Source organism: Homarus americanus, unplaced genomic scaffold (genome assembly GCF_018991925.1).
Source record: "Homarus americanus isolate GMGI-L3 unplaced genomic scaffold, GMGI_Hamer_2.0 scaffold6905, whole genome shotgun sequence".
Classification (NCBI taxonomy): Eukaryota; Metazoa; Arthropoda; class Malacostraca; order Decapoda; family Nephropidae; genus Homarus; species Homarus americanus.
This window is the reverse complement of record NW_024748190.1, coordinates 78758-106101: the sequence shown is the minus strand read 5'-3', so window position 1 is coordinate 106101 and position 27344 is coordinate 78758. Positions and strand designations below refer to the sequence as shown.

The 27344-nt window shown below is 42.1% G+C and overlaps 2 protein-coding genes across 2 annotated transcripts; one reads left to right on the top strand and one right to left on the bottom strand.

The window, feature by feature from the left end:
* Window positions 1-5738: 5738 nt before the first annotated feature.
* On the bottom strand, window positions 5739-6689 carry LOC121880215 (U-box domain-containing protein 35-like). Its single transcript, XM_042387367.1, has one exon. The coding sequence runs from the start codon at window positions 6687-6689 to the stop codon at window positions 5739-5741; it is 951 nt and encodes a 316-aa protein (XP_042243301.1).
* A 7729-nt stretch (window positions 6690-14418) lies between these two features.
* Window positions 14419-14994, top strand: LOC121880214 (proline-rich 33 kDa extensin-related protein-like). The gene has a single exon (XM_042387366.1). It carries the CDS (start codon window positions 14419-14421, stop codon window positions 14992-14994), a length of 576 nt encoding a protein of 191 aa, XP_042243300.1.
* Window positions 14995-27344: the final 12350 nt, after the last annotated feature.

The following is a 27344-nucleotide window of genomic DNA, read 5'->3' as shown; positions in this document are numbered from 1 at the left end:
CCTCCCCTGAAATTTCTCGGCTTTCATGACGGTAATAACAGGCTTTGAAAGAATAATAATTACATCCGCTTCCAATGTCTTAATAACAGAGTGTAATCGACCAATAGAAATTACCTCAGGCTTTCCATGGTGCATTTTGTGAGTTTGACCCGCCCGCCCACTCATCCACCCGCCCGCCCGCCATGTTTTCTCTTTTGTCTGGGCAAAGGTCGGTCCCGCTCCCCCCCCTATCATTCTCCCCCTTCCACTTCACCCTCTACCCTTCCCTTCACCATTTCCCCCTCTTATATCTCCCACTCCCACATAGCCCGGATATTATTTCGCAAAATACACTCGTATGCGGGCATGAAGACCTGAGGGGTAGGGGAGGGGCTGCAGCAAGAACCATTCAGAGTAGGTCCGCAACACCGTAGGTTCCATTAAATTGCGATGAAGAGGCGAAGCTGATAATCACTCGTTAAGTTACCTTCAAAACCCTCGTTCGATACGGGTGATAAGCAGCAGTAAAGGCGTAATTTAAGGTACGGTGATTACAGGTGGTCTCGCTACGGGGCCATGACGTGTGCGCTGTATCTGATTAATTGATCACTGATGACTGGTGATAGGCGGAGTGGGTCAGTCGGTTGGGATCTCGACTCTCAATCCCACACGACATGAGTTCGATCCCGTAAACAAGGCAAGGTTTGGGTGAGTCAATATTGGCCATTTTACCTGAGAGAGAGAGAGAGAGAGAGAGAGAGAGAGAGAGAGAGAGAGAGAGAGTCTTACCCTCATTACACGCTCGTCAAGGTGGTGACCAACGACTTATTACCCTACTTAATGACAGCAGGCACAGGTCTCACGGCACACCCGAGTCGTCTTCAGTAAGTTCAGAAGACGGAGCAGATTAGGGAAGACTTCCAAATTTCTTAAACCTTCAAACAAATGCAAGACTTCCAGTAACCTTTATCTTTAACACTGTGCTCGACCCCGTGACCTCTGCAGAAGAACGGACAGACAAAGGTGATCTAGATTGCAGTTAGGAGAGAGATCATAAATTGCTGTGTAGAATAGAAAGTAAGATTTAATTGGTGCTTAATGACCCTGACAGTTGAAACACCTACAATATATTAAAGTAAGGACAGTTCCTCTAGTACACCAGGGATAAGATAAGCGAGACTGGATGGTTGGATGGTCTGATAAAAGGCGGATTGATGTTCTAGATGGATGGCAGGGAGCGAGAGGGGTGGAGGAGAAGGAAGAGAATGGAGTTTACTGAAGCAATGCCCAACTGTCTGTGTGAAGAAGAATCATGACACCCACGTATTGTACACAGTTGAGACAGGTGACTAGACAATTGGATATATGACAGGAACTACACACTTTACTTTGGCTCACCAGGTATCCGCTAACCTGAATGAGAGCTATTGGACAGGTAAATCATATGTCAATTTACCTGTCGCGGTCTATCGTGATCATCGACAGGTAGTGGTGAGGACTGTAGTTGGCCATACACGTCTCGGTGAATAACCCTGAAATTGTCCTCATCGTTCTGTCTTTAATGAGAGGCCGGGGTGTGTGGGGTAGGTAGTCTTCAGGTGTTCCCATATTTCACTTTAAGTACTGTTTAACCTGCGTTGTTTTGTCTCCAGGTGTGGCGAGATGTACAGGGAGAGGTATACTGAACAGACCAATACTTGTCTTTTCGTTTCATTTGATTTATAGGCAAAGAAAAAAAAAAGTTGTGGTGTTGGCTGGTCTGGTGATACCCTGGCAGTCGTCCATCTTGTGTCAGATGAGACAACGATTCCTACACCACCACCATGGCCTCCTACAATATCCTTCTCACTCTCTTATGTCTCATCTGATGAATGGTAAGTCGAGGTAACACACCGACTTATGACGTCAAGCTCCCTCTCACATTGTCAAAAAATAAATAAATAAATAATAAGTTTACCAGGAATAGTGACCTATGGCAGGTGCAGGTAGTTTATCTCTACATTAGCACCTGCCTCTGATCTGTTGGGGTCTAGTCGTTAACATTTCAAAGGAACCGCTAAGTGAGAGGCTGTAGATGTAAGGTGACAGGAATTATGACCTCACATGACAGTGGTTACTGCCAGATTATGGGAAGGGGAGGGGTGGAAGTTAGGGCAGGTGATGATCAGGCTCTGATGGAGACTCACCACTCAAAGGAATTAGTCATCAGCAAAATTGTGAACAATTTTGACATCGAGCAGCCCAGATGGAAGCTGATATACTATTTATAAAGATTTGTTTATTGAAGGGTTATTGAGAGAGGTTTTTATCTGGCCCATCCACATCCATCTTACATTCAATTTCGAAGTCAGAGAGGTTTTTATCTGGCCCATCCACATCCATCTTACATTCAATTTCGAAGTCAAAAAATCTTTCTTAACCCCCCATGTGTACAGGGTTCCCTCAGAACTGAATAAAATCGCCTGCCGTTGACCAAACAAAATTGTAAAAGAAGCGTCATCGTAGTAAACGGGTTAGTGGAGATAGTCTACTAACTGGAAGGCAAATTGTCGAATCCTCTTTTTTAAGACCACAGGCAGCGGCGGCCCCACAGCACCACGCATCTCGGAAGTGGTCGACGCTCGTTGATGGCAAATGACGCTCAAATTTGCCACGTCAGTAAATCTTGAAGATGTGTCCTGCTTGGTTTATCACTTTGCTCACGTTCCTCCCCTTGATCTTCTTCTGGAGAGCCAAGACCAGTCGAGGCGGTCGTGAGGCGCACTGGATTCAAGACAGACAATGTAGTGCCGCGATTCTCGACTGCCACAAGTCAAGCGTGATGGAGGTGAGCCTCGACCAAGAGGAGCTTAACTTACCCCTCCGCAGACTTCAATTTCCGGATTTCCAGCGATTCACTCAGCCATTCAACTTTGTTCTCCAGACTAGAGAGGAAATAAAACTTATATTTATAAAGTAGAGAATCTGGGCCATTTTTCTGGGCGGAGTGAAGCCTTTAGACGCGTTATCAAATTATATATCAGTTGGTGAGGAAATAACGCGTAAATCTTGAGAGAACTCGAGCGATGATTTGCTTGCTCTCTCAACATAATAGGAAAGGTGTTCAAATAAAAAAAAAATAACCTCGAAGCTTCCTTGTGGGAAACCCTCAGCCATAATAATGTCAATAATCTTTCCAACTTTATTACCGCCTTTAATCACGTCAACATTAACACGCCTGTGAAATATATTACAAAGTTGAAACCACAAATAGAATAATATTAAACAGGTTATGTACAGGTCTGTGACGAGAACTTATGCCTCCCGTGTCGTCATACTTCATATTCCACACCGTCAAGGATCTGGTCACATTCCACACCGTCAAGGATCTGGTCACACTCCACACTGTCAAGGATCTGGTCACACTCCACACCGTCAAGGACCTGGTCACACTCCGCACGTGTGACCAGACCGGTCACACGCCTCTCACCCACACCATTTTAGGAAAAACAAAATCTCGGCGAAACATTTTCAAGATAAGTGGTGGAGGCGAGGCGTCTTAAGCCCGACCCGTGGGAACCTGCTAGCCCCCAGTCCTACTAGCCCTCAATATTACTAGCCCTCAGTCCTAGTAGTCCTCAATGCTACAATCCCTCAGTCCTACTTGCCCATAGTCCTGCTAGCCCACAGTCCTGCTAGCCCACAGTCCTGCTAGCCCACAGTCCTGCTAGCCCACAGTCCTGCTAGCCCACAGTCCTGCTAGCCCACAGTCCTGCTAGCCCACAGTCCTGCTAGCCATCATTCCTGCTAGCCATCATTCCTACTAATCCCTAAGATAACCTAGTCATTATGATTGGAGCCCAGTCATAACAGATCCCAACGAGAGATATATGTCGGGATTGGAGTCAACAAGAACTGGGCCCCAATCCTGTACGCTACGCTACGGTATGGTTGAGTTAGGTTAGGTTAGGTAAGGTAACAAGCCCAATCATTACCCACGACCCAAGTAACAAGTCCAATCATTACCCACTACCCAGGTAACAAGTCCAATCACCACTCAAGCCCCAGGTAACAAGCCCAATCATCACCCACGATCCAGGTAACAAGTCCAATCACCACTGAAGCCCCAGGTAACAAGACCAATCTCAGATGACCTGAAGTGACCCCTGCTGAGGTCCTCCAGGTCTTTATGTCAAGTCAGCCAGAACAGAGAGGTGTGTGTGTGTGTGTGTGTGTGTGTGTGTGTGTGTGTGTGTGTGTGTGTGTGTGTGTGTGTGTGTGTTTTCTCCCTATCAATTTACCTTGCTGCTAATTTGCCAACCCTTATATTGATGTTACTGTATAAAATATTAGATAATTTTAAGATTAGACACCCAGCTTACTTTAGGTGGGTTGGGTTAGGTGAGGTTAGGTCAACTTTAGGGTGTCTAATCTTCAGGTGATCTGGGGTGTCTACATAAGAACATAAGAACATAAGAACATAAGGAGTTTGCAATAGGCCGGTTGGCCTGTGCATGGCAGCTCCTGTCGAGAGTTACTACCACTCTATATCATCCATGAATCTATCTAGCCTCCTTTTAAAAATCTTCAGCGTTCCCGCACTTACTACAAAGTTGCTAAGCTTGTTCCACTCGTCCACCACCCTATTTGTGAACCAGTTCCTTCCTATCTCCCTCCTAAACCTAGACTTATCCAACTTAAATCCGTTGCTCCGAGTCCTATCCTGCTCGGATATTATAAGAACTTTATCTATATCTCCTTTATTGATTCCTTTCACCCACTTAAATACTTCTATCATATCTCCCCGCACTCTTCGTCTTTCTAGGGAATGTAAGTTTAGTTTCTTTAACCTATCTTGACATGGAAGGTTTCTAAGTCCCGGAATCATTTTCGTCATTCTTCGCTGCACCGACTCCAGTGAATTAATATCCATTCTATAATAGGGGCACCAGAACTGAACCGCATAATCGAGTGCGGCTTGTCTAACGCAATACCTGTATATAGTTGCAATAAGACCTTATTACTAACCCTTCTAGATATAAAACCCAATACTCTGTTTGCCTTATTTCGAACATTAGCGCACTGTTTTCTCGGCCCGTAAGTCTGGGCTTACAAGTACCCCTAAGTCTCTTTCACAAGTCGAGTTCTCTAGGTTGATGTTGTTAAGGCTGTATACATTATCAGTATTTGTTCTACCAATATTAAGTACGCTGCACTTGCTGGTGTTGAATTTCATTTGCCATTTCTCTGACCACTCCTGCAATTTATTTAAATCCTCCTGTAGTGCATTTGCATCCTGCCCTGAATTAATCTGCCGCCCTATTTTGGTGTCATCCGCAAACTTGCTTATGTCACTGCTGATCCCAGTATCTAGATCGTTTATATAGATTATGAACAAGAGTGGGACCAGTACTGACCCCTAGGGAACCCCACTGGTTACACGGCCCCACTCAGATTTAACACCATCTACGCTGATCCTCTGCGTTCTATCGGTGAGCCACGATTTTATCCAATTTAAAACTTTCCCTTCGATACCAGGAGCCTTAGGTTTTCTCAGAAGCCTTTGATGTGGTACTCTGTCAAACGCTTTGCTAAAGTCTAAGTAAATAACATCGTAATTATCGTCTTTATCTACTACCTCGAAGACTTTCCTAAAAACCGTCAGCAGATAATAATAATAATAATAATAATAATAATAATAATAATAAGGAACCATAAAGAAATAAAAATACCTTGATTTTAAAAATGTTTCATTATACGGATGAACATAGTGGCACCATTCATGCTTTTAAAATTTCTTTTAAGTCGGCAAGCACACTTGGGTAGTCGGGGCAGTTCTCGTTGTCGACTATTCGCCTTTTTGTGTCGGCGACGAGCCTCACCACGGCTTCTTTCACAGTACTGTCGGCGATAACGGAATCCATGCAACTCTCCACAAAATAGATGAAGGAGTACAGATCGGTGGCGGGGCTGCAGGTTCCTCCCCGGAATAAGAGGGGGCACATCCAAGGATATGTCTTCTCATCCTTGGGGTCCACGGACAAGTGACGGCCAGAGATGCCACTCAGTCCTAGGTCTATGATATTTATTTTAAATCCATTACCCATATCCTGTATTAAGATGTTATCGGGTTTAAGATCATTATGAATAATTTTTTTTTCATTCAGTTTTTGTAGCTCGTAAGCGACGGAGGAGAGAATATTATATAGAGCCCTGGTATCCGGTGGGTTTTGTGAAATATACTCCCCAAGGTTTTGGTGCCCGACGAACGACATTAAGAGAGCGAGGGGCTTCCTACACAGACCCACAAGGACTGGGGTACCGCCTGCTCCGCCAGCAATCATATGTAACTTTGCCTCCAGTTCATAATTGTCGACGTCTTCATCCATAGCGGCGAGTTTTAAAACAAAATTTGTTTCGTCACATTCGACGAGGCTAGCGGTGCCGTGAGAGCCCTTCCCCAGTCTTTTTACAAATTGAAAATCCATTATATCTTCAAAAGTGAATACAGGTAACACAGTGAAGCCCAGACGCTTCCACTCCTTTAAGATTCCTTTAGACTTGTTATCTTGGCCTAGAGACTTTGGGGTAGACAGCTTCGTGGCTAAGTTGGCCTTCAATTGTTTGTCTCTCCAGGCCCTGGCCCGGCGTACCTCGGCGTCTCGTGCCACTTTTCTCGCCTCCACTAACCGTTGCTGTGCTGCGTTACGTAGAACAATGTGTTTGAACATATTTGTAAATTACAATATATTATATAAAGATCTCTTGGAGACGTAAAGTAAGAAATTCAGGGGTACAAGCTGTTTTTGATGTTTTCAACAAAAATACATTAGGTTGGAACATTGATATAGTATAGAGAACATCTAGTGTGGTGAAGATCTTGTGTAGTGAACATATGATGTACTGTTGTAGTAAACATGTGGTGTAGTGGTGTAGTGAACATGTGGTGTACTGTTGTAGTAAACATGTGGTGTAGTGAACATGTGGCGTACTGTTGTAGTGAACATGTGGTGTAGTGGTGTAGTGAACATGTGGTGTACTGTTGTAGTGAACATGTGGTGTAGTGTGTAGTGAACATGTGGTGTATTGTAGTGAACATGTGGTGTAGTGGTGTAGTGAACATGTGGTGTACTGTTGTAGTGAACATGTGGTGTAGTGGTGTAGTGAACATGTGGTGTACTGTTGTAGTGAACATGTGGTGTAGTGGTGTAGTGAACATGTGGTGTACTGTTGTAGTGAACATGTGGTGTAGTGTTGTAGTGAACATGTGGCGTACTGTTGTAGTAAACATGTGGTGTAGTGAACATGTGGCGTACTGTTGTAGTGAACATGTGGTGTAGTGGTGTAGTGAACATGTGGTGTACTGTTGTAGTGAACATGTGTGGTAGTGGGTGTAGTAATTAATGGGTGTACTGTTGTAGTGAATGTGGTGCAGGAATATGTGTACTGTTGTAGTGAACATGTGGTGTACTGTTGTAGTAAACATGTGGTGTAGTGAACATGTGGCGTACTGTTGTAGTGAACATGTGGTGTAGTGGTGTAGTGAACATGTGGTGTACTGTTGTAGTGAACATGTGGTGTCGTGGTGTAGTGAACATGTGGTGTACTGTTGTAGTGAACATGTGGTGTAGTGGTGTAGTGAACATGTGGTGTACTGTTGTAGTGAACATGTGGTGTAGTGGTGTAGTGAACATGTGGTGTACTGTTGTAGTGAACATGTGGTGTACTGTTGTAGTGAACATGTGGTGTAGTGGTGTAGTGAACATGTGGTGTAGTGAACATGTGGCGTACTGTTGTAGTGTACATGTGGTGTAGTGGTGTAGTGAACATATGGTGAAAAATATAGGTAGTGAACATGTGGTGAAAAGAATGGGTGTAGTGTAGTGAACATGTGTAGTGGGTGTAGTGGAATATGGGTGTAGTGAACATGTGTAGTGAATATGTGCAGTGAACATGTGGTGTACTGTTGAGGAATATGTGGAGAAATTCAGAGTGTCTCTTGAGTCGATGTAAACTATTTATACAACAGTAATTTTTAAACAACTGAACTTATCTCAATAAACTTCAACAATTATGGAGAAAAATATTCGTACTATTGTGCAAAAATATAGTGTGGTGTAGTTCGTATTATCTTTAGGTGTTAAAATTCTATATTCCTAATCATCATACTTTTAGAAACTGAAAACTTCCATTACACATTTAGACACCAAAATATACATTATACTTTTAGAAACCAATAAATCATCACTTGGTATTAAGGAAAGTATTCCATCCGTCTGGTCTTATCCACCCTACAAACTATACATTCCCATTCACTTACTCAACATCCTCATGAAAGCAAAATACCGCAATTCTTCTCAACTGTTATATATTCTTCCAAACACCATATAACTACAAACTTCCTGATAATATTATTGCCGGAAAATCATACATACAGTACACATAATATCTGCTGCTGCATCATTCGTTTTGATATTTATCGTTGTCCTCTACTGATGTGACAACGAGAGAGAGAGAGAGAGAGAGAGAGAGAGAGAGAGAGAGAGAGAGAGAGAGGAGACATAAATATTAACTAAAATATTTTTTCTCGGTCGTTTAAAGACCATAGAGACAGAGCCAGTGATACCTATATACTCTCTCTCTCTCTCTATCTCTCTCTCACTCTCTCTCTCTCTCTCGTATTAAAACCTTTTGATGGAGAAGATTGAAGCAATAACTCCTTGATGGGACGATGCCTTAACCTCCAAGTCTTATAAAGGCAAAAGCCTTTAAGATGTAACTTTACTTGAGGCGACGAGGAAGATGGTTTAAGTTATAAGTCTCTGATGAGGAAGATGGTTTAAGTTATAAGTCTCTCATGAGGAAGATGGTTTAAGTTATAAGTCTCTGATGAGGAAGATGGTTTAAGTTATAAGTCTCTCATGAGGAAGATGGTTTAAGTTATAAGTCTCTCACGACGAAGATGGTTTAAGTTATAAGTCTCTCACGAGGAAGATGGTTTAAGTTATAAGTCTCTGATGAGGAAGATGGTTTAAGTTATAAGTCTCTGATGAGGAAGATGGTTTAAGTTATAAGTCTCTCACGAGGAAGATGGTTTAAGTTATAAGTCTCTGATGAGGAAGATGGTTTAAGTTATAAGTCTCTGATGAGGAAGATGGTTTAAGTTATAAGTCTCTGATGAGGAAGATGGATTAAGTTTTAACTCTATACGGAAGATGGCATAAGTTTTAACTCTGTTCAGAAGATGGTTTAAGTTTTAACTCTCCTCGAGGACGAAATCTTAAACCATAATCATTCAAAGAATTGCCTTCTCGTTCCCCCAAACCTGAACCTAGACCAATACTGATAACACTTCCACAGTACAGAGACTTCAGGCATCAGTGACAGTAGTAAATGCCAGAGGGGAAGCAAGAGAAGAAAACGATGATTAGTGAGCAAGAGGGACTGAAGAAAAATGAGTTATTGTTGTATGTTTTTCTCTTCCAGCGAGTGGTTCTTTTTCATTAAGGTTAAATTATTAATAGTTATTTATATATATGAATCGCCTGAATAATAGCCCTCTAGCTAATTTTACCTGGTGATTAACTACCCTAAAACTACCCAGGGAGGTTAGGTTAGGTTAGTGTTAGGGTGGTTAATGTTAGGTTAGGGTGGTCAAGGTTAGGTTAGGTTAGTATTAGGGTGGTCAATCTTAAGGTAAAATAATCAGGGGGGAGGGGGCTAATTTTCAGGTGATTCAAATAAAGTGCATTAGGAGACAAATGAAACTCAATAATAATACCTCACTACGAGTATTACAGAGTATCGTTTTATTTCTTCAATACTCCAAATCATCATACAATGGCACTGTAGGAGACACGGTGCATCACTGTACACGGGGAGAGACGAGTCTAATTATTATACTTACCGATTAGTCACACCCATTATTTTTTCCCTCCATCTACACATTATAAAAACAACGACACAACAAATGAGAAACAGAAAACGTGAATTAGTATACATGGTTAACTAATGTATAATACCTACCTGAGACACGAGATAAAATTACCCAGGTATATTTATATCTTTTCCCCGATAATAACATAAAAAATGCACTAATTTAAGACTTGATTTTAAGGACATCAATTATTTACTACTGTCGTGGTCATTACACAAGTACAGTAGCTAAAACAACTATCTGTGCATACTTTGTGGGAAACAATATGAGACCATGGACGATAAATAATGGTATATGAGGGCTGTCACTAGTCACACGTCAAATTTCGGAGCATATCGACCCTCACCTGCACAGATAAGTTGTTTTAGCTACTGTACATTATTTACATAGGTAATATATATTCTATTGGCCGTAATGAAACAGGTGATGGCATGCGGGTAGGAGCTCCTGGGTAGTATGGTGTAGCTTATTCAATCAAGTTGGGAATTCTTGATACTGCATGATTATTTTACTACCTCTCTCTCTCTCTCTCTCCTTTTCCCTCCCTTTCATTTCTTCCCATTTTATCTTTTCTCTCTCAACAACACAGACGTCCCCACCTCGCCAAGCTACTCCACACACACACACACACACACACACACACACACACACACACACACACACACTCCTGCAACCCCAGATTATGGTTGGTCACCCCTACAAAAAACACCTCCATCCTACCCCCCCAAACTCAACACTCCAGGACGCGGGGCCTAAAAAAAACCAAGTCGGGTTTAGAACTTCACTCTCCTGTTAAACCGACCCTTTAAACCTTAATTACTTGAAGGACTTAAATGTCCTTCAGAGCCAAGTTGATTGGTTGCTGAGGACGAGTTAAATACTGATTATAGGGAGAGAGAGAGAGAGAGAGAGAGAGAGAGAGAGAGAGAGAGAGAGAGAGAGAGATATCGACTACTCAACCCATTCCCCACGCATTACCTACCTCTCACCCACCCATCACCCACATATTGGAAGCATAATGTGTTGTCTAATGGTAGACCCTACTGCCATATGGCATCACGAAAATTGTGACCAAGTCCCTGGTTGTTGATCTGACTTTCTGCCTCATTTACACACAATTGTAGGGTCTCAATTGTTTCTCTTACTACTGACAACACAACAAACATATATCGTTTCTCACTAGATATTTTTTTTTGTATTTATTTATGGCTCTTTATTACCATCATTATTATTATTATTATTATTATTATTATTATTATTTATATTTTTATATTATTATTATTATTATTATTATTATTATTATTATTATTATTATTATTATTATTATTTTTATATTGTTATTATTATTATTATTATTATTATTATTATTATTATTATTATTATTATTATATTTTATTATAATTGTTGTTTATTTTTATATATTTGTATTAATTTTATTACTATTATTATCATCATCATCATAATTATTATTATTATTTTATTATATTTTCGCCCCCCAGGCCCTGATGTGGGTCAGTGACCTGTGCCCGGGTGGGCTAATGCCCGTAAACAAAAAAATCACCCACCCAAACCACTCACATCACCCACCCCTCACCTACATCAACCACCCATCACCCACATCACCCACCGCACCCACCCCTCACCACATCACCCACCCATCACCACATCACCCATCGCACCCACCCATCACTTGACAAACTAGCCATCAGGTGATCATCCTCGTCATTAATCTTGATAAATCGTTCAACCAAAAATATTCACCACAGTAAAAATTTTCTCCCCGTACCATCAATCTCTCAGTGCCTACTACCCAACCCGGAAAAAATATTAACAAATATAAAGACAACCCATTGCATAAACCTGGAAGTAGGTGTCTATTATATAACCTGGGAATAATGGCGGCGGAAGGACAAGAAGATGGAGGTGGGAAAAATAAATTATAAAGTCCCCGATATTTTTTAAGTTATAATTTTGGTTTTGTCGATGTGCCAAACTTAGTATGACATGGGGAGGAGGGGAGAGGTGGGAGGGGGAGAGGGGGGGGAGGGGGGGGGGAGGGTGGGGAGAGGAGGGTGGGGAGGGGGGTGGGGGGGTGTAGGGATGGGGTGGGAAAGGGTAAGGAGAGAGAGGGGGGAAAAGAGGAAAGAAGGGAGGATCGGGAGGTTACATAACTCGTATTTTTTTTTTAGGGGAAGGGGAGGAAGGGTCCCAGTGGTGGAATATCCCTTCATCTGGGGGGGGGGGTGAGAAGAGAAAGATTCTACCCTTTTATTATTATCACCATTATGTCTTATCATCAGGTGAGATAAACTTGAATGTCTAATCTTCTGGTGATCCTTTGATACTTTCACTTGTTTTTTTTCTTGTTTTTTCTTTCTAAATCCAAATACTGGAGCAAAAAACTTGTACAGTTCATGTTCTGGGTCACGGCACCGTAGTCACAGGTGATCCCATAGGCATAGGGGATAGTGTATGGCTGGGTGGATGGTTTATGGCTGGGTGGATGGTTTATGGCTGGGTGGATGGTTTAACTCCTCTTCACGCTCGGTTTACAGTCTCACCTGGAGTCTCTTGTTAATCTCGTGTACAGGTAAACTTTTTCATAATTGTTTTTCCTTTTTTTTCCTTTTGTCGTAACTTACATCTAACAGCTTGAAGGAAAGAACAGGTATACGATTAAAGAAACTTCGGTTGAGACATTAAATGAAAAAAAAATTGGTTCAGATATGACTGAGGCCTTTTATAATGTGTAGGCCTATACTGTATATAGGTAACTTCCTCCTCCTCTGAGATAACAATACACTATTGCTGTAGTGCTTGACGTAACACCTGTACCAATGTTGTAATGCTTGACGTAACACCTGTCCCAATGTTGTAATGCTTGACGTAACACTTGTACCAATGTTGCAATGCTTGACGTAGCAATGTGCCAATGTTGTAATGCTTAAGTAGTACAGACGGTCACATGGGTGAAGACAGTTCGGGTACTACTGACAGAAAAACACAGTCCTGTACTCTTCTCGCTGGACCAAGACGGAAGCCTTATCAGTAACTATGTCCACCACTATCACCAACTTTAGCTTCGGATCACCTGAAGGTAAGGCTACGTAGCTTCTTTCACCCGAAGATTTCTTGGGGCTAATCTTCAGGTGAAATAAGCTGGGGCCAATCTTCAGGTAATATAAGTTTTGGCCCAATCTTCAGGTGATATAAGCTGGCGGTTAATCTGCATGTGAAATAAGCTGGGGCTAATCTTCAGGTGAAATAAGTTGGGGCTAATCTTCAGGTCTTCAAACTGACAAATTAAGAGGTTTATAAACACCAAACGATTTGTACTAACCAGCCAATCAAAAGCCCCATACAATATAACATAAACCTACGGCTCTTTTGATTGGCCGATTGATGAGGCAACCGCTGTATACCCGGTGACTTCTGATCACAGCTAAAGTTTGAAAATGAAAACAGTGGGGAATCTGGCGTGGGGAGAGGAGGAGGTGTGAGGGGGAAGGGGGAGGTGTAACGGGGATGAGGTGTGAGGGGGGGGGAGGTGTGAGGGGGAAGAGGTGTGAAGAGGAGGAGAGAGGTATAATGAGGAGGAAGATGTGTGAGGATGGGGAGGGGAAGGGGGAGGAGCAGAGTGGCAAACAACTAGATCTGAAACAGGTGAGGAAGGTCATGGCAGGTGAGACAGGTCATGGCAGGTGAGGAAAGTTACCTAAAACCCAATTTATGAATAATAAGCTGGTGGTCTTTCTTTTGAACTCAAATATATATATAATCAGTAAGCTTAAGTATTTCAAAGTTGGAATATAAAGGACTCACACACACACACACCACACACACACACACACACACAAGAGGATGGCAGTCAACGATCAAGTTTCACAACTCCACAAAATAAAGAGGAAAAAATAATACTGTGGACGGCCGTGTGTTATGTGTGTGTGTGTGTGTGTGTGTGTGTCCAATGAGGCTCAATTTTGATAGGCCTCAAAGTCCTCACAACCCAAAGTGAGGTCCAGTCCCAATGAATATCCCCAATCCCAATAGTCCCTAGTCCTAAATAGCCCCCCAGTCCACTTACTATCACACACATCAACCAAACCTCTGTGAATCTCTAACACCTGTGTACCACTCCAGTCTCAGTGTAATATCGACGCCATAGTGAGTCGTCGACCTATTCTGATTTTTTTTTCCAGTGACGTAATTTTAACCCGAAACCACAATATCTCGTATCTTCAGCTATGAGGGAAGGTTTCTGAGAATACGATACGTGTGACCTGATTGAGAACTTTAGAGGAAAGTTTAGGAATAATGAGAAGAGTGGAAGAAGTGAACTTAAAGAAGGAATGATGGAGAAAAGAGAAGGAAGGAAGGAACGAAGGAAGAACGAAAAAATGGAGGATAACGGGGAGAGGAGGAGTAATGGAAGGAAAGAAGTGATGAAAGAGAAGAATAAAGGAGGGATGGAAGAGGAAGACCCCACCTGTCATGGCGCCCACCTGTCATGGCGCCCACCTGTCATGGCGCCCACCTGTCATGCGCCACCTATCACGGCGCCCACTGTCATGCGCCCACTGGCGCCCACCTTCACGGCGCCACCGTCATGGCGCCCACCTGCAGCCACCGCGGCGCTGACTGCGCCCACCTGTCATAGCGCCCACCTGTCCTGGCACCCACCTGTCATGGCGCCTACCTGCCCACCTGTCATGGCGCCTACCTGTCATGGCGCCCACCTGTCATGGCGCCCACCTGTCATGGCGCCTACCTATCACGGCGCCCACCTGTCATGGCGCCCACCTGTCATGGCGCCCACCTGTCATGGCGCCCACCTGTCATGGCGCCTACCTATCACGGCGCCCACCTGTCACGGCGCCCACCTGTCATGGCGCCCACCTGTCATGGCGCCCACCTGTCATGGCGCCTACCTATCACGGCGCCCACCTGTCATGGCGCCCACCTGTCATGGCGCCCACCTGTCATGGCGCCTACCTATCACGGCGCCCACCTGTCATGGCGCCCACCTGTCATGGCGCCCACCAGGCAGGAAACGACTGACAGGCTTCCCAAACGACGCCTATCGATTTTGGGGGAAATAAACACTTTAAAATATATTACGCTCAATAAATGTTGTTCTTTTATTTAAGGTTTTTTATTAATTCTTATTTTCTTCTACAATACTGAGGTTATGTAACACAGTGGTGACCATACGCTGTCACGTAACACTCGAGCGTGACAATCCATATGTAACGCTATCTTGTTATGGTAAATTACTTTCTGGGAGAATAATTTTTGTAGTGACAACTTAAACTCTACGTGTCAGACCTATTGTGTATGTGTGTGTGTGTCTGTGTAATAATAATAATAATAATTAACGGTTTATTGAAAAGTTCTTGGCCAGAAGGCTGTGTGTGTGTGTGTGTGTGTGTGTGTATGTGTGTGTGTGTCTGTGTGTCTGTGTGTCTGTGTGTGTGTGTGTGTGTGTGTGTGTGTGGTGGTGGTGATGTTAAGAGTTACTGGATGTGGTGACGGTCAATTACTAGCACCATACATATACCACTATGGCACCATCAAGGCACCACCATGGCACCATCATGACACCATCACAGAAAGAGGTCAAGGCCATAGAGAACAAAAACAACAGCAGGAGCAGGAGCCAGCACACCAGAGGCCAACAACACCATTATATATTAACACACAACAGAGGACCGGGAGTGAACGCTAACCACACAACCCAACCTTCTGGCGTTGTCTCCCAGGCCGTGGGGTCTTCAATGGTTTATTTCGGTGGGGTTTTTTTTATACTATTACTACTACACATTCTACGACTGTGATTGATAGTATTTAAATCTACTACTTCTACTATCAAAAACTATTATTATTATTTTTATTATTATTATTATTATTATTATTATTATTAATATTAAAAAAAATTACTGCCTATTTATTGAGGTTTAAGTAATAATATCATTAAAATAAACCAATTAACTCGATCTAAATTCATAATGAGACAACGAGCACAAAATTCCCAGGTGACCCGCCCGACCCTCACCTGACCGTGGCATTGTAATTGAGTTATCGTACACAAGAGGACAAGTCGTCGTAATCAAGGACAGGTTATCCCACACAAATAAATAAGTTATCGTACACAACGGGTCAAATCATCATACTCAAGAGAATAAGTCATCATACTCTAAGTCATTATGATGCATCGGTTCATCCTTTTTAATTATTCATTCATTATTTATATTCATTTATTTATTTATTATTCACATTCTTTCACTTATTCATTTCTACCTATTCACTCATAAAGGCTTTAAAACCACAACTCCATATGTCAAGTTTCACATCAATCGGTTCACTGATTCTGAGCCACAAATTAATGATTTTTACACCTGCAGGGATGATACCGGTAATTAAATATATGATAGCAAGGTGAACCCGACCCCCCCTACCCCCCCCCCCCTCCAGGACTTAATTAAGATTCACCAAAAGGATAAAACAAGTGAAGGGAAGAACAGTTGTATAATTCTTTGTCTCTTCTCATTACTACTTGGGGTCATCTACACACCTGTAATTCACTTGGAGGTCATTAGGGTGTACCAGTGCTTAGCATAACCATAGTCACCTACCTGTACGACGCACGCACACACACACACACACACACACACACACACACACACACAAGCGGTCATGGAAAATAAGAAAAATGATGACAAATATGACCCCCCCCTCCCCACACACACACACGTCTAAAGCTCGTTGTTGTGGTGAGTAACAAAATCTTCTCACCAATCACGAAGACGGAGGAAAAAATAACAATAAAAATGATTGGTTCTCCAACGAGTACATTTCTCTCCCTCACGCCGTCCACGACACCGAACAACAACCCAGTTAACAAGAGTCAAATCAACTCAGAACGAAGCTACAAAGTTGATTTATTTACTGGACGGAAAACTGCAATAGAGTTGAGATTGAATTACAACTTCCCCGGTTAGGAACGTCAACTATGGGAGCCTGAGACTGTTGGCTGGGATTGTGAGGAGTGAGAGTGGAGTGAGTATGTCCCCGCTGGTGCTGGTAATTTGCCAAAGGGTCGTAACAGCGTTGGGAATCATCGAATAATAACAATCAGACTGTATACAGTGTTAGTTCCTGTACACGGAGGCTAGACAACAACCCAAAATCAAATGTAGTTCTCACAAACTTTTAAATCGTTGAGTAAATTGAATTATTGTCTTTAAAATGCGGGAGTTTAGGCAGGTACAGTTTTTATATAAAATGATGCGAGGAAGAGGCTCTCTCTCTCTCTCTCTCTCTCTCTCTCTCTCTCTCTCTCTCTCTCTCTCTCTCTCTCTCTCTCTCTCTCTTAAGCACATACACAGATACACATACCTATACGTATACATACACACACACCCCAAGAAGTGATTACAATACCCTCTTCACCCCAAGACAAACAACCCTGGGTGAAGGCAGCGCCAGACTCGACCCCTTCAGCGTCCTATCACCCGGGGGATCATAACGCCCTTCGTGACCAGTGTAGGAGGAATGTAATCTCTCTTAAGGCACTGATGCCTACACACATCACATTCTCCTCTTATCTCTACGAGGCCCTGGTACAGTCCTGCCGTGTGAAGCGTGAGGTGAGGAAGGCAACTGTCGTGACCCTCTGACATACCGCAACGTGAGGGCCTCTCTAGCTACCTTGGGTATGAGGTCACTTTTACCACCTCTCTGTACGATAAGGTCAATTCTATGTACAGAAGGTCATCTTTCCAGCCAACCAGGGCATGAGGTCATTTTTTCCCTACCAGCAAACATGTAAGATAAGGTCAAAAAAATTCCTGGTACATGGAACAGTAGGTTATTTTTCCAGCTACCCGGAGAATGAGGTCACCCAGAACGTGCGGACACTGCTTCGATACCCAAAACAGGAGACACTTTCCCAGATAGCCAGAATGGAAGGCCACGTTTCCAGCTACCCAGATTTTTTTTTAGGGGGGTGAGGGTTGGAGGATGGGGGGGTTTGAAGGGAAGGGGTGGAGGTCGAGGTGGAGGTTGGAGGTTAAAGGGATGGAGGTTGGAGGGAAGAGGGGTCACTACCCAGAACGTGAGGCCAATTTTTTCATCTATCCAAAACATGCGTAATGATTTCGTAGGCTAACGATCATTATTTCAACGTCATTATCATCATTATTATTATTAGTATACTTCTACCAAATTCTCTCTCTCTCTCTCTCTCTCTCTCTCTCTCTCTCTCAGCCCTTACACCTTCACATCGTCGGCTTATCTATCACCGTCCATCTGCCCTCCCACCATCTTCCATCTTTGCATCTCACCTCTGATCTTCTCTCGCTTCCTCCTACCTTACAATTTCTCGTCTCTCACTCCCCCCGTTTACTCTCATTATTTATCATCCTCATGTTTGTTATATCGTCCTGTCTATCGCTTTCCTTTCGTTCACTTCTTTTCATCCTTTGTTTATTATTCTACTTTTTGTGTTTGACTATTTATTGGGAGTTTTGTTTTATTTGTATTTTTTAGTTCCTATATTGGTATCTGCTACACGTAATTGTTACAATATCGTGGCTTTGTTAATGTTTAAAGTTCTCTCTCTCTCTCTCTCTACCACACACACACACACACACACACACATGAACACCTGCCTTACACACACACACACACATGAACACGAACCTTGCCTTACACTTACACACACTGAACACGAACACCTGCATACACACACACACACACACACACACACACACACACACACACATGGAACACCCTGCCACACACACACACACATGAACTGTTACACGCACACACACACACACACACACACACACACACACACCAGTCAGCAGCAACCGGGCTCCTCAATCATGACAATATTGGGATTGGACAGGTTCAACAGCCGTGCAAAAGCCATACCGGACACGTCACCTTCTGTTTGCAAAATAGCTAACAGACATACCGCCTCCTGCCTCCCCAACACCCCTTGAAGCGCTACCTTTACGCCCGTGTATAGTGTCCTCCTACCCCACCAGCGCACTCCAGGACCCGACCCGCCTATAGTGAAACATTAACCATCCGCCTCTAATGTTGCGGCTTTATCCATTTAACTGGTTCATATCGGGGGTTTAAAGTAGACATGATCATGTTTTTTGTGTGTGTGAGGAGAAAGTGCCAGAAGACGCTATCGCCGCCCCTCCCGCACTAGATGTAGCCCTCCACACCCTGCCGTTCCCGTATCGGCCTCCAGTCACCTCAGAGCTCGTCAACGAAGGTGACATCTTTAATAACTCATATCATTGTATCATAGCTGGATGATCGTCATACTCGATTCCAAGTGACAGCAAAGTAGTAGTAGTAATAGCAAGTAGCAGATATTATCAGTAAGTAGTAAATAACAGTATTAACAGGCAAATGCAGTAGTTTTAGTAAATAGTAAATAGCATTAATAATTAATAAATAGCAATAGTAAGTAGTAAATAACATTATTAAGTAGAAAATAGCAGTAGTAAATAGTAAATATCAATAGTAAGTAGTAAATAGCAGTGGTAAGTAGCAAATAGCATTAGTACGTAATAAATAGCAGAAGCAAGCAGTAAATAGCAGTGGTAAGTAGTAAACAGAAATAGTTTACAGACCGTTAGAGACAGTGTGGATATTAAGCCTTCGGTACACAAGCTGGCAGCGTGGCCGGTACTACACTATCTTTAAATTCCTAGGATCCATTCATACTATCTTTAATTATCTTTTTATTACTAGAATATACAATTATTATGGATTTCCTTCTATTCATTGCCATTTAGTATTACGAGTCATTGTGAACCAAGGTGCGTAAATAAAACCTTTCTTGTAAATTAATATGTAAATAAGGTGGGGTTTTTTTTACATACGTTTTGGTTAATATTCTGTAAAAAAAATCCTTTAATCTTTCCCCGTTTTTTAATTCCTTCTTTTGTTATTTTACTTGTGGTTTTTTTTTATTCATCTTTTACTGTCTCTTCCATTTTCTCTTCTTCTCTTATTTGGTGTTTATTGTCTTTGTAGGTTTTTTTCTCCCTTCACCCGTCTCGCTTATCTATAACTCCCTCTTTCCCTCTTATCCTCTCCCTTCCCATTCCCCCTTTCCGTATCTTCACGCCTCTCTCTCTCTCTCACCCCTCTCCTGCGTTTTCCATTTCCTCTCCTTCATTTATCGCTTTTGTTTTTACCTCCGTAAACTTCTCGGTATTCTCATTTCACCCCCTTTATCTTTTATCTTCTGGTTCCCTCCTTCCACCATCCTTCTCTCTTATCTCGTCGCCTCTCTTTATGTGTGTCTTTATCTCTCTCTCTCTCCTTCCCTCGTATCTCCAATATCTCCAGCAATAAATGGGCCAGAGTGACTTCCAGACAACACACTAGTCCTGAAAAGTCGTGTCGTGTAGAGCGCCAAGACTCGTCGTTTTGTTTACATTCGGAGGTTACTGATCCCACACAACCAGCTGACCTCAGTGTGACTTACAGCGCTCATAAGTCTACCTCTGTGGGGTTTTTTTATGTAGGATTTTCTCTCTCTTTTCTTCTTCCTTTGTTTTTTTTATTTCTTTATGCTTTCCTAATTCTTCTTTTATTTCTATTAATTCTTCTTCATCTACTTTCTTCATTTCTTCTTGTTTCTTTATTTTATTTTATCGTCTTCCTTCCATCGTTAGTTTCTTCTTCACTGTTTCTATCTTTTGTTTATTATCGTCTTCTATCTAGTTTTTTTTTCTTCTCCCTCAAGAATTTATCGCCTCTTCCTAAATTTCAGGCCAATAATTTATTACCTGGATGACTCATGCCATCTCTTCCCAGCACAGCCAAGAGATAACTTTTATTATTTTTACCGTTTATATTTTTTTAATACTTTTCAACTTTGATTTTTGACCTTTTAATACAATTTAACTTTCATTTATTGTTTCTAATACTTTTTTAACTTATTTGGGGTCTTTTTTACGGGATTTTATGGGGTCAAAGGTCAAGCAGCCACAAAAACGTGTATTTTACGCTGCTGAAAGTGAGTCGCAGTGTGGTGGGTCGGGGAGGTTAGATTATTTTTTTTCTTTAAATTTGTTACATAGCTCTCTCTCTCTCTCTCTCTCTCTCTCTCTCTCTCTCTCTCTCTCTGTTATAACGCTTCCCTCTGTGTATTCTGTTTTATTTTGTTCTACATTTATCCGTTTTGTATCACTCTCCTCTTTCATTTTCCTCCCTCTTGTTTGTGCTACATTCGTCAGACAGGTCAGAAAAGGTAGTACAATTGAATGACAAAAACGTTCATGGGAGTCAAAACGTTCATGGGAGCTAAACATTCACGAGTCCAAACGTTCATGGGAGTCAAATCTCAAATCGTTCATGGGACTCAAAACGTTCATGACTGCCAAAGTGTTCATGGGAGCTAAACATTCATGAGTCCAAACGTTCATGGGAGTCAAATCTCAAATCGTTCATGGGACTCAAAACGTTCATGACTGCCAAAACGTTCATGTTAAGGGTGTCACGTCGAGGAGTCTCCCAGCTGGAACGACAAACCCATCGATACATTTTTCCTGGTATGGCATAAAGTGATCACATATTGACTTGTTAAAATTAAACGTTTGTAACAATAGCAGACGATATTCCTACCTGGAAACTATCACGGCTCAGGAGGAACCCCACCACCCACTCCACACACCCCACACACTCCACCCCCCACACCCCACCATACACCCACTCCACCCCCACACCCCACCATACACCCACTCCACCATACACCCACCCCACACATTCATCCACACACCCCACCATACACCCACCTATCCACACTCACCCCACCATACACCCACCCATCCACACCTTAAAACTGTAACTAGGAAACAACTTGCTGATAAATATGAAGCAAACAGACAAGTGCAAACAGGCAATAGTCAATCCATTGTTTACCATGATGAGATGTATCAAGTGAAACATGTATATGGAGCAAGTAACAACATCAATTGATTAGAAGAAGTGTGTGGCCAGACATATGGCCACACACTCAAACACTACATGTACGTCTAAGTCTGTTCGAAGATAGAACCTTTTAGGGCCAGGTCAAAGCACACTGTGTGAAATGGCACAACACTTTATCTCTAATAGCAATATAGCTGACATATTAAGATTGTATTCAATTTTTTTTCCACCTAATAACTAAGTCAATTCCTATGTGTAGAACGAAACAATATGCTTGAATGCCTCTCATGCTGATGTGAATAACAAAGTGTGCAGCTAGACGTATTGCCTCACACTGCAGTACGCCATTAACGTTGGTGTGATTAAGTCACCCTCTATGTAAAGAACTAAACAAACAATGTATTGGAAATATTCTGTAACATTCAACGCTACAATATCCTGACCACCGGGGACTGATACACACCCTTTGTGGCCTCTACTCTGTAACCCTTTTACCACTACCGCCCACAGGATGAGTATGGGGTGCACAATAAACTAACCACTGTTCGCAGCAATAAAAATAAATAAATAAATAAATCCACACATTAACAAATCCATGCACTCCACGCACCCGCCCACACACTCCACGCACCCGCCCATACACTCCACGCACCCGCCCACACACTCCACGCATCCGCCCACACACCGCGGCTCATAAGGCACCCCCCCCCACACTCCCCAACACACTAGTATAAGAGGATAAATGCCAAGCACAGGCTAAGCAGCTGGGCCAAGTGCGTGAGCTCATCTAGCTAACTCCCACTCACACCTCCTCACCACTCCCACTCACCCCTACCTCCCATTCACACCCTCACCGCACTCCCCACCACACCCTCACCCACCACACACCCACCCACTCCCCACATACACACCCCCTACACACACCTACCCCCCCCCAACACATCCACACATACAAGCAGTCAAGCACTAGTGGGAGTAATATAAGGTTAGTGGTGTACCTGTAGTGCATCAGGTAATGACTCCTGTATTAGCATAAATTACATCTCAACACAAATGCCCCTCACAGTCATCATCATCCATCACAAAACTCAACTATAATGACTCGTTGTAACCAGACCTGACGATGAATATTAATTGTCTTCATCTAACTTTAAGTATTTATAATTAAGGTAACGTGTGTGTTAATTGATCTCATTAGTGTACAGTACTCAGGTGTCTCTTTGGTGATCATTTCTGGACACAATAAAATGTCATGTTGCGGTGTACACGTCACTGTGGATGTACAGTCTATCAAAGAAGCATTGACCCCCAACCTGGCTCTCGCACCTGGCAATACCTGGTCATGTGAGGCTTGTATGTAATGGTGATTGTGATTGGTGGATCTATTATCGGCTGTATCACTGTCAGGATAATTATTAAACAATCTAAAGGTAGAATTTTTATAATAAACTATTTATTGTTATTTAAGATCACGACAAGTTTCCAAATGTTCGTATATTGGCGTAAATAATGAAGATAATTATATCAATGAATTGGTAACTAAACTACAACCACAGCTGCCGCGTTATTTTACAATGTCAAGAGATAAAAATTTGTTCGACGGATGACTCACCGCTTATTATTTTGGTCAAACATTTGAATATTTTGATTTGTTTCAGAATTTTAATGCAGATAATTCTAAACATTTTGATTAAGGATCTGAGTTCAAAAGTTGTAATTTCGGTCATTATTGTCCAAATGGTTTTTCAATCCATTCATCCAGCAGCGCCGTCATTACTCACCTCCTGTAATTTGTCGATGATGTTTCGTATGTTTCTGTTATTACGGCGTAAATTAATACAAATATTTTCCAACTGAAAAACATCCAGAAACAATTATTTTGTTGAATTTCTCAATAAAGCACAACTGTACAGTATATATATTTTTTTAATAAAGGTAAAATGTAGGAAACCTTTACAGAACTCTTTACAGTGTTCCCTTATTCGTTCGCAAAAGCTAAACCTTTAACAAATATTCTACAGCAAAATTGCAATTTCCCTATTTATCGGAAACTCTATTTTACGGAATTAGCTTCGTCCCAACCTATTGTATTAGAGAGAGAGAGAGAGAGAGAGAGAGAAAGAGAGACCATTATACACCTGTTTCCCCCAAGGCTCACGTCACCTGCACAAAAGATAAAACCACATTATTAAGTCATGTCACGCCACCTCACCTCACCTAACCTAACCAAATTTACCTCTGAATCGACTTTTTTTTTATTCTGTGGTTTCTTCTGATTCGTTCTGGAGCAAGTGTCGAATCATCACCTGTGTACTGTATTGGTAGGGATGATACGGCAGTTCGGATATTTTTTATTTTATTTTTTGTATTTATTTTTTTTTACAATCACCTGGGAAAGAATTAAGGTATGTAACCGTGTGATTAGAATCGGGTTATAAAATGTTGATAGATTGGAAATTTGTGATGTAATCTTAGCGTACTGCGGCCTCTGTATTGTTTAACCGAATTTATCTAGTTTACTGAATTTATATAGTATATTCTTAGTCAATTTATATAGCAAACTGTAAAAGACTCAGGGACAGAACCGTATATTTAAATAATTAAAACCTGAATTATAAAAATGTATATACAATAGTGGTTTTGTGGTATATACATATATATTTTTTGGTTGGTATAATAACCTATGTATATCAAATTTTTATGGTGTTGTGAAAATTTAGATATACTGTGCGAATATTTCAGGAAAAAAAAAAAAAAAAACCTAACTATTTGGTAAATATACGTGATATAATTTGGGTATAACGGCCATATAACGTATACTCATGTTCACAGTATTTAGATTATCGAGGAATTTTTATACCTACCTGTGAAGAGCTCGAGGAATACCCAAGATAAAATTAAGTTATAAAACCTGACAAAACTGAATATAATTTGGTATGGAGGCGACGGAGTTGGTATATATTCCACCATTATTTTACACACGCCCACGATACCATCATCCCATAAAATATAATAACTATATACCTGGTCTAAACTTACCTGCTATAAAGGTTATGTAACGAATCATCTTTTCTTTCGAGTTAACTGGCAGGTATTCGGGGATGTGTATGCACAGATAGTTGTTTTAGCGACTGTACATATGCGTGTGTATGTTCGCAAGTGTATATGCGTATAAATACTTACATGTCCCAATTAGTATTTGTATTATAATCTAACCTAACCTACCTCAACTCTAACCATCCCAACCTAATCCCAACTCCAAACCCACCCCACCCCAACCAACCCAACCTACCCCATCCCAACTCCAACCTAACCTACCCTACCCTAACCCAACCTAACCCCACCCAATCTCTAACCTAACTCCAACTAACCTAACCTAACCTAACCTACCCTACCCTACCCTAACCTAACCTAACCTAACCTAACCTAACCTAACCTAACCTACCCTACCCTACCCTACCCTAACCTAACCTAACCTAACCTAACCTACCCTACCCGAACCTAACCTAACGCTATCCTAACCTTCTAGTTGTTTTACTGTAAAATCATAATACAATTTAACAGTTTTCAATACCGACCCACAGTCCAAAGAGGCTCCAAACATAACAGACTCCAATCTTGACAAACAGGGTCTATTTAAGACTGGGCCCCGAGTACTCTTGGGGCCTATTTGGACTGGGGGCCCATTAAACCTACAACTTACACAACATTAAAACCAATCCTGACAGTTTAAAGAAGATAAATAGTAAATACTGTTCTCCTTCTGCAGCGGCAAGAGGGGAAAAAAAATGTAAATATGCCTTCCGCGTTCCGACACGACTTTGTCCTGTTGGTGGTATTCGAGTCTGGGGCAGCTCAAGACACTGAGGCGGTCGGCGGGAGACACAAACACTCCCAAGACGTCAAAATTCCTGAAGAAACAACGAGGAGAATGTGGTGTTCACTCCAGTATTGGGTGGGTACTGTTGTGTGTGTGTGTGTCTCTGACGGCTAGGTGAAGGGTTAACAAGAGACTGACTGGTGTTAGAAATTATATCCGAAATGTCAGAGTAAATGGGAATCTGGAGTATTACCTTGGAGTAAGCGAGTAGTGATGGAGTATTCTGGAGAGGTTTATAATACTGGAGGAAATGGAGTATTACCCTGGAGTGGTTTATAGTGATGGAGTATTCTGGAGAGGTTTATAATACTGGAGGAAATGGAGTATTACCCTGGAGTGGTTTATAGTGATGGAGTATTCTGGAGAGGTTTATAATACTGGAGGAAATGGAGTAATACCCTGGAGTGGTTTATAGTGATGGAGTATTCTGGAGAGGTTTATAATACTGGAGGAAATGGAGTAATACCCTGGAGTGGTTTATAGTGATGGAGTATTCTGGAGAGGTTTATAATACTGGAGGAAATGGAGTATTGTATATATATTGCATTTAACACAACAGAGGGAAGACTAAAGCATATTAAACAAAGAAGAAAAAATCGCACTTTCCTTATGTTAAGTTAGACAGACACACAGACAGACAGTGAAGACGAGGGTAGATGGCTATAAGGCTCACTAAGTATGATTGCCGGGTATAAAGTCTTCTTCATCAAAGGGGTGGAGAGAGACGGGGGGGGAGGAGAGAGGGGGGAAAGAGGTGAAGAGTACCATTATCTAGAGACTACTTTACACGTCGCCGCTAACGTAGGCAGACGAGGATGAAGGACTCCTGACCAAATTACGAAAATTGCCCAGACGATAACACCACCTGGACGACACACACACACACACACACACACACACACACACACACACACACACACACACACACACACACACACACACAACACCATAAATATTACTTAATCTGATCCCTTCGCAACATGTTGAACCTCCTCGTTGCCTGGGAACATTTTGGGCAGGGAATAACTCTAAAGATAATTTTCTGAGCGAAATATGATAACAAAACAACCACTATATATACTTCTCTCGTTCGTGTTTTTCTTTTCCCTCTTCCTTGTCTTGTCGGATGTAAACAAACAGTAACGTCAACATACCAGGCAGTAAACAAACACAGAAAAACAAACTCTCCATGATACGTAACAAGTTCTCTAATAATCTAGAAATAACGATTAGGAAGGATGAGCCATTCAGACCATAAGAACACTTTTGGTCTGAGAAACAACTAGGAAGATTATAGGTTTATACACGAGGATATATGAAGCGATATATGACGGGGAAAAACTTAACCCCCCTCTCCACCACCACACCATCATTACCCCAACCTTCCCCACCACACCATCATTCCCCAACCTCTCCACCTTTACCACAACCCTCTCCACCACCCAACCCTCCATCTCCCCACCTTACCACAACCCCTCCACCCCCCAAACCCTTCTCCATCTCTCCCCACCTTACCACAACCCTCCACCACCAAACGCCTCCATCTCCCCACCTACCACAACCCTCCACCCCAAACCCTCTCCATCTCCCCACCTTTACCAC

Bases quoted from the DNA above. Each gene is read 5' to 3' on its own strand.
- LOC121880215 (XM_042387367.1), bottom strand. From the start codon at position 6,689: ATGTTCAAACACATTGTTCTACGTAACGCAGCACAGCAACGGTTAGTG.
- LOC121880214 (XM_042387366.1), top strand. From the start codon at position 14,419: ATGGCGCCCACCTGTCATGCGCCACCTATCACGGCGCCCACTGTCATG.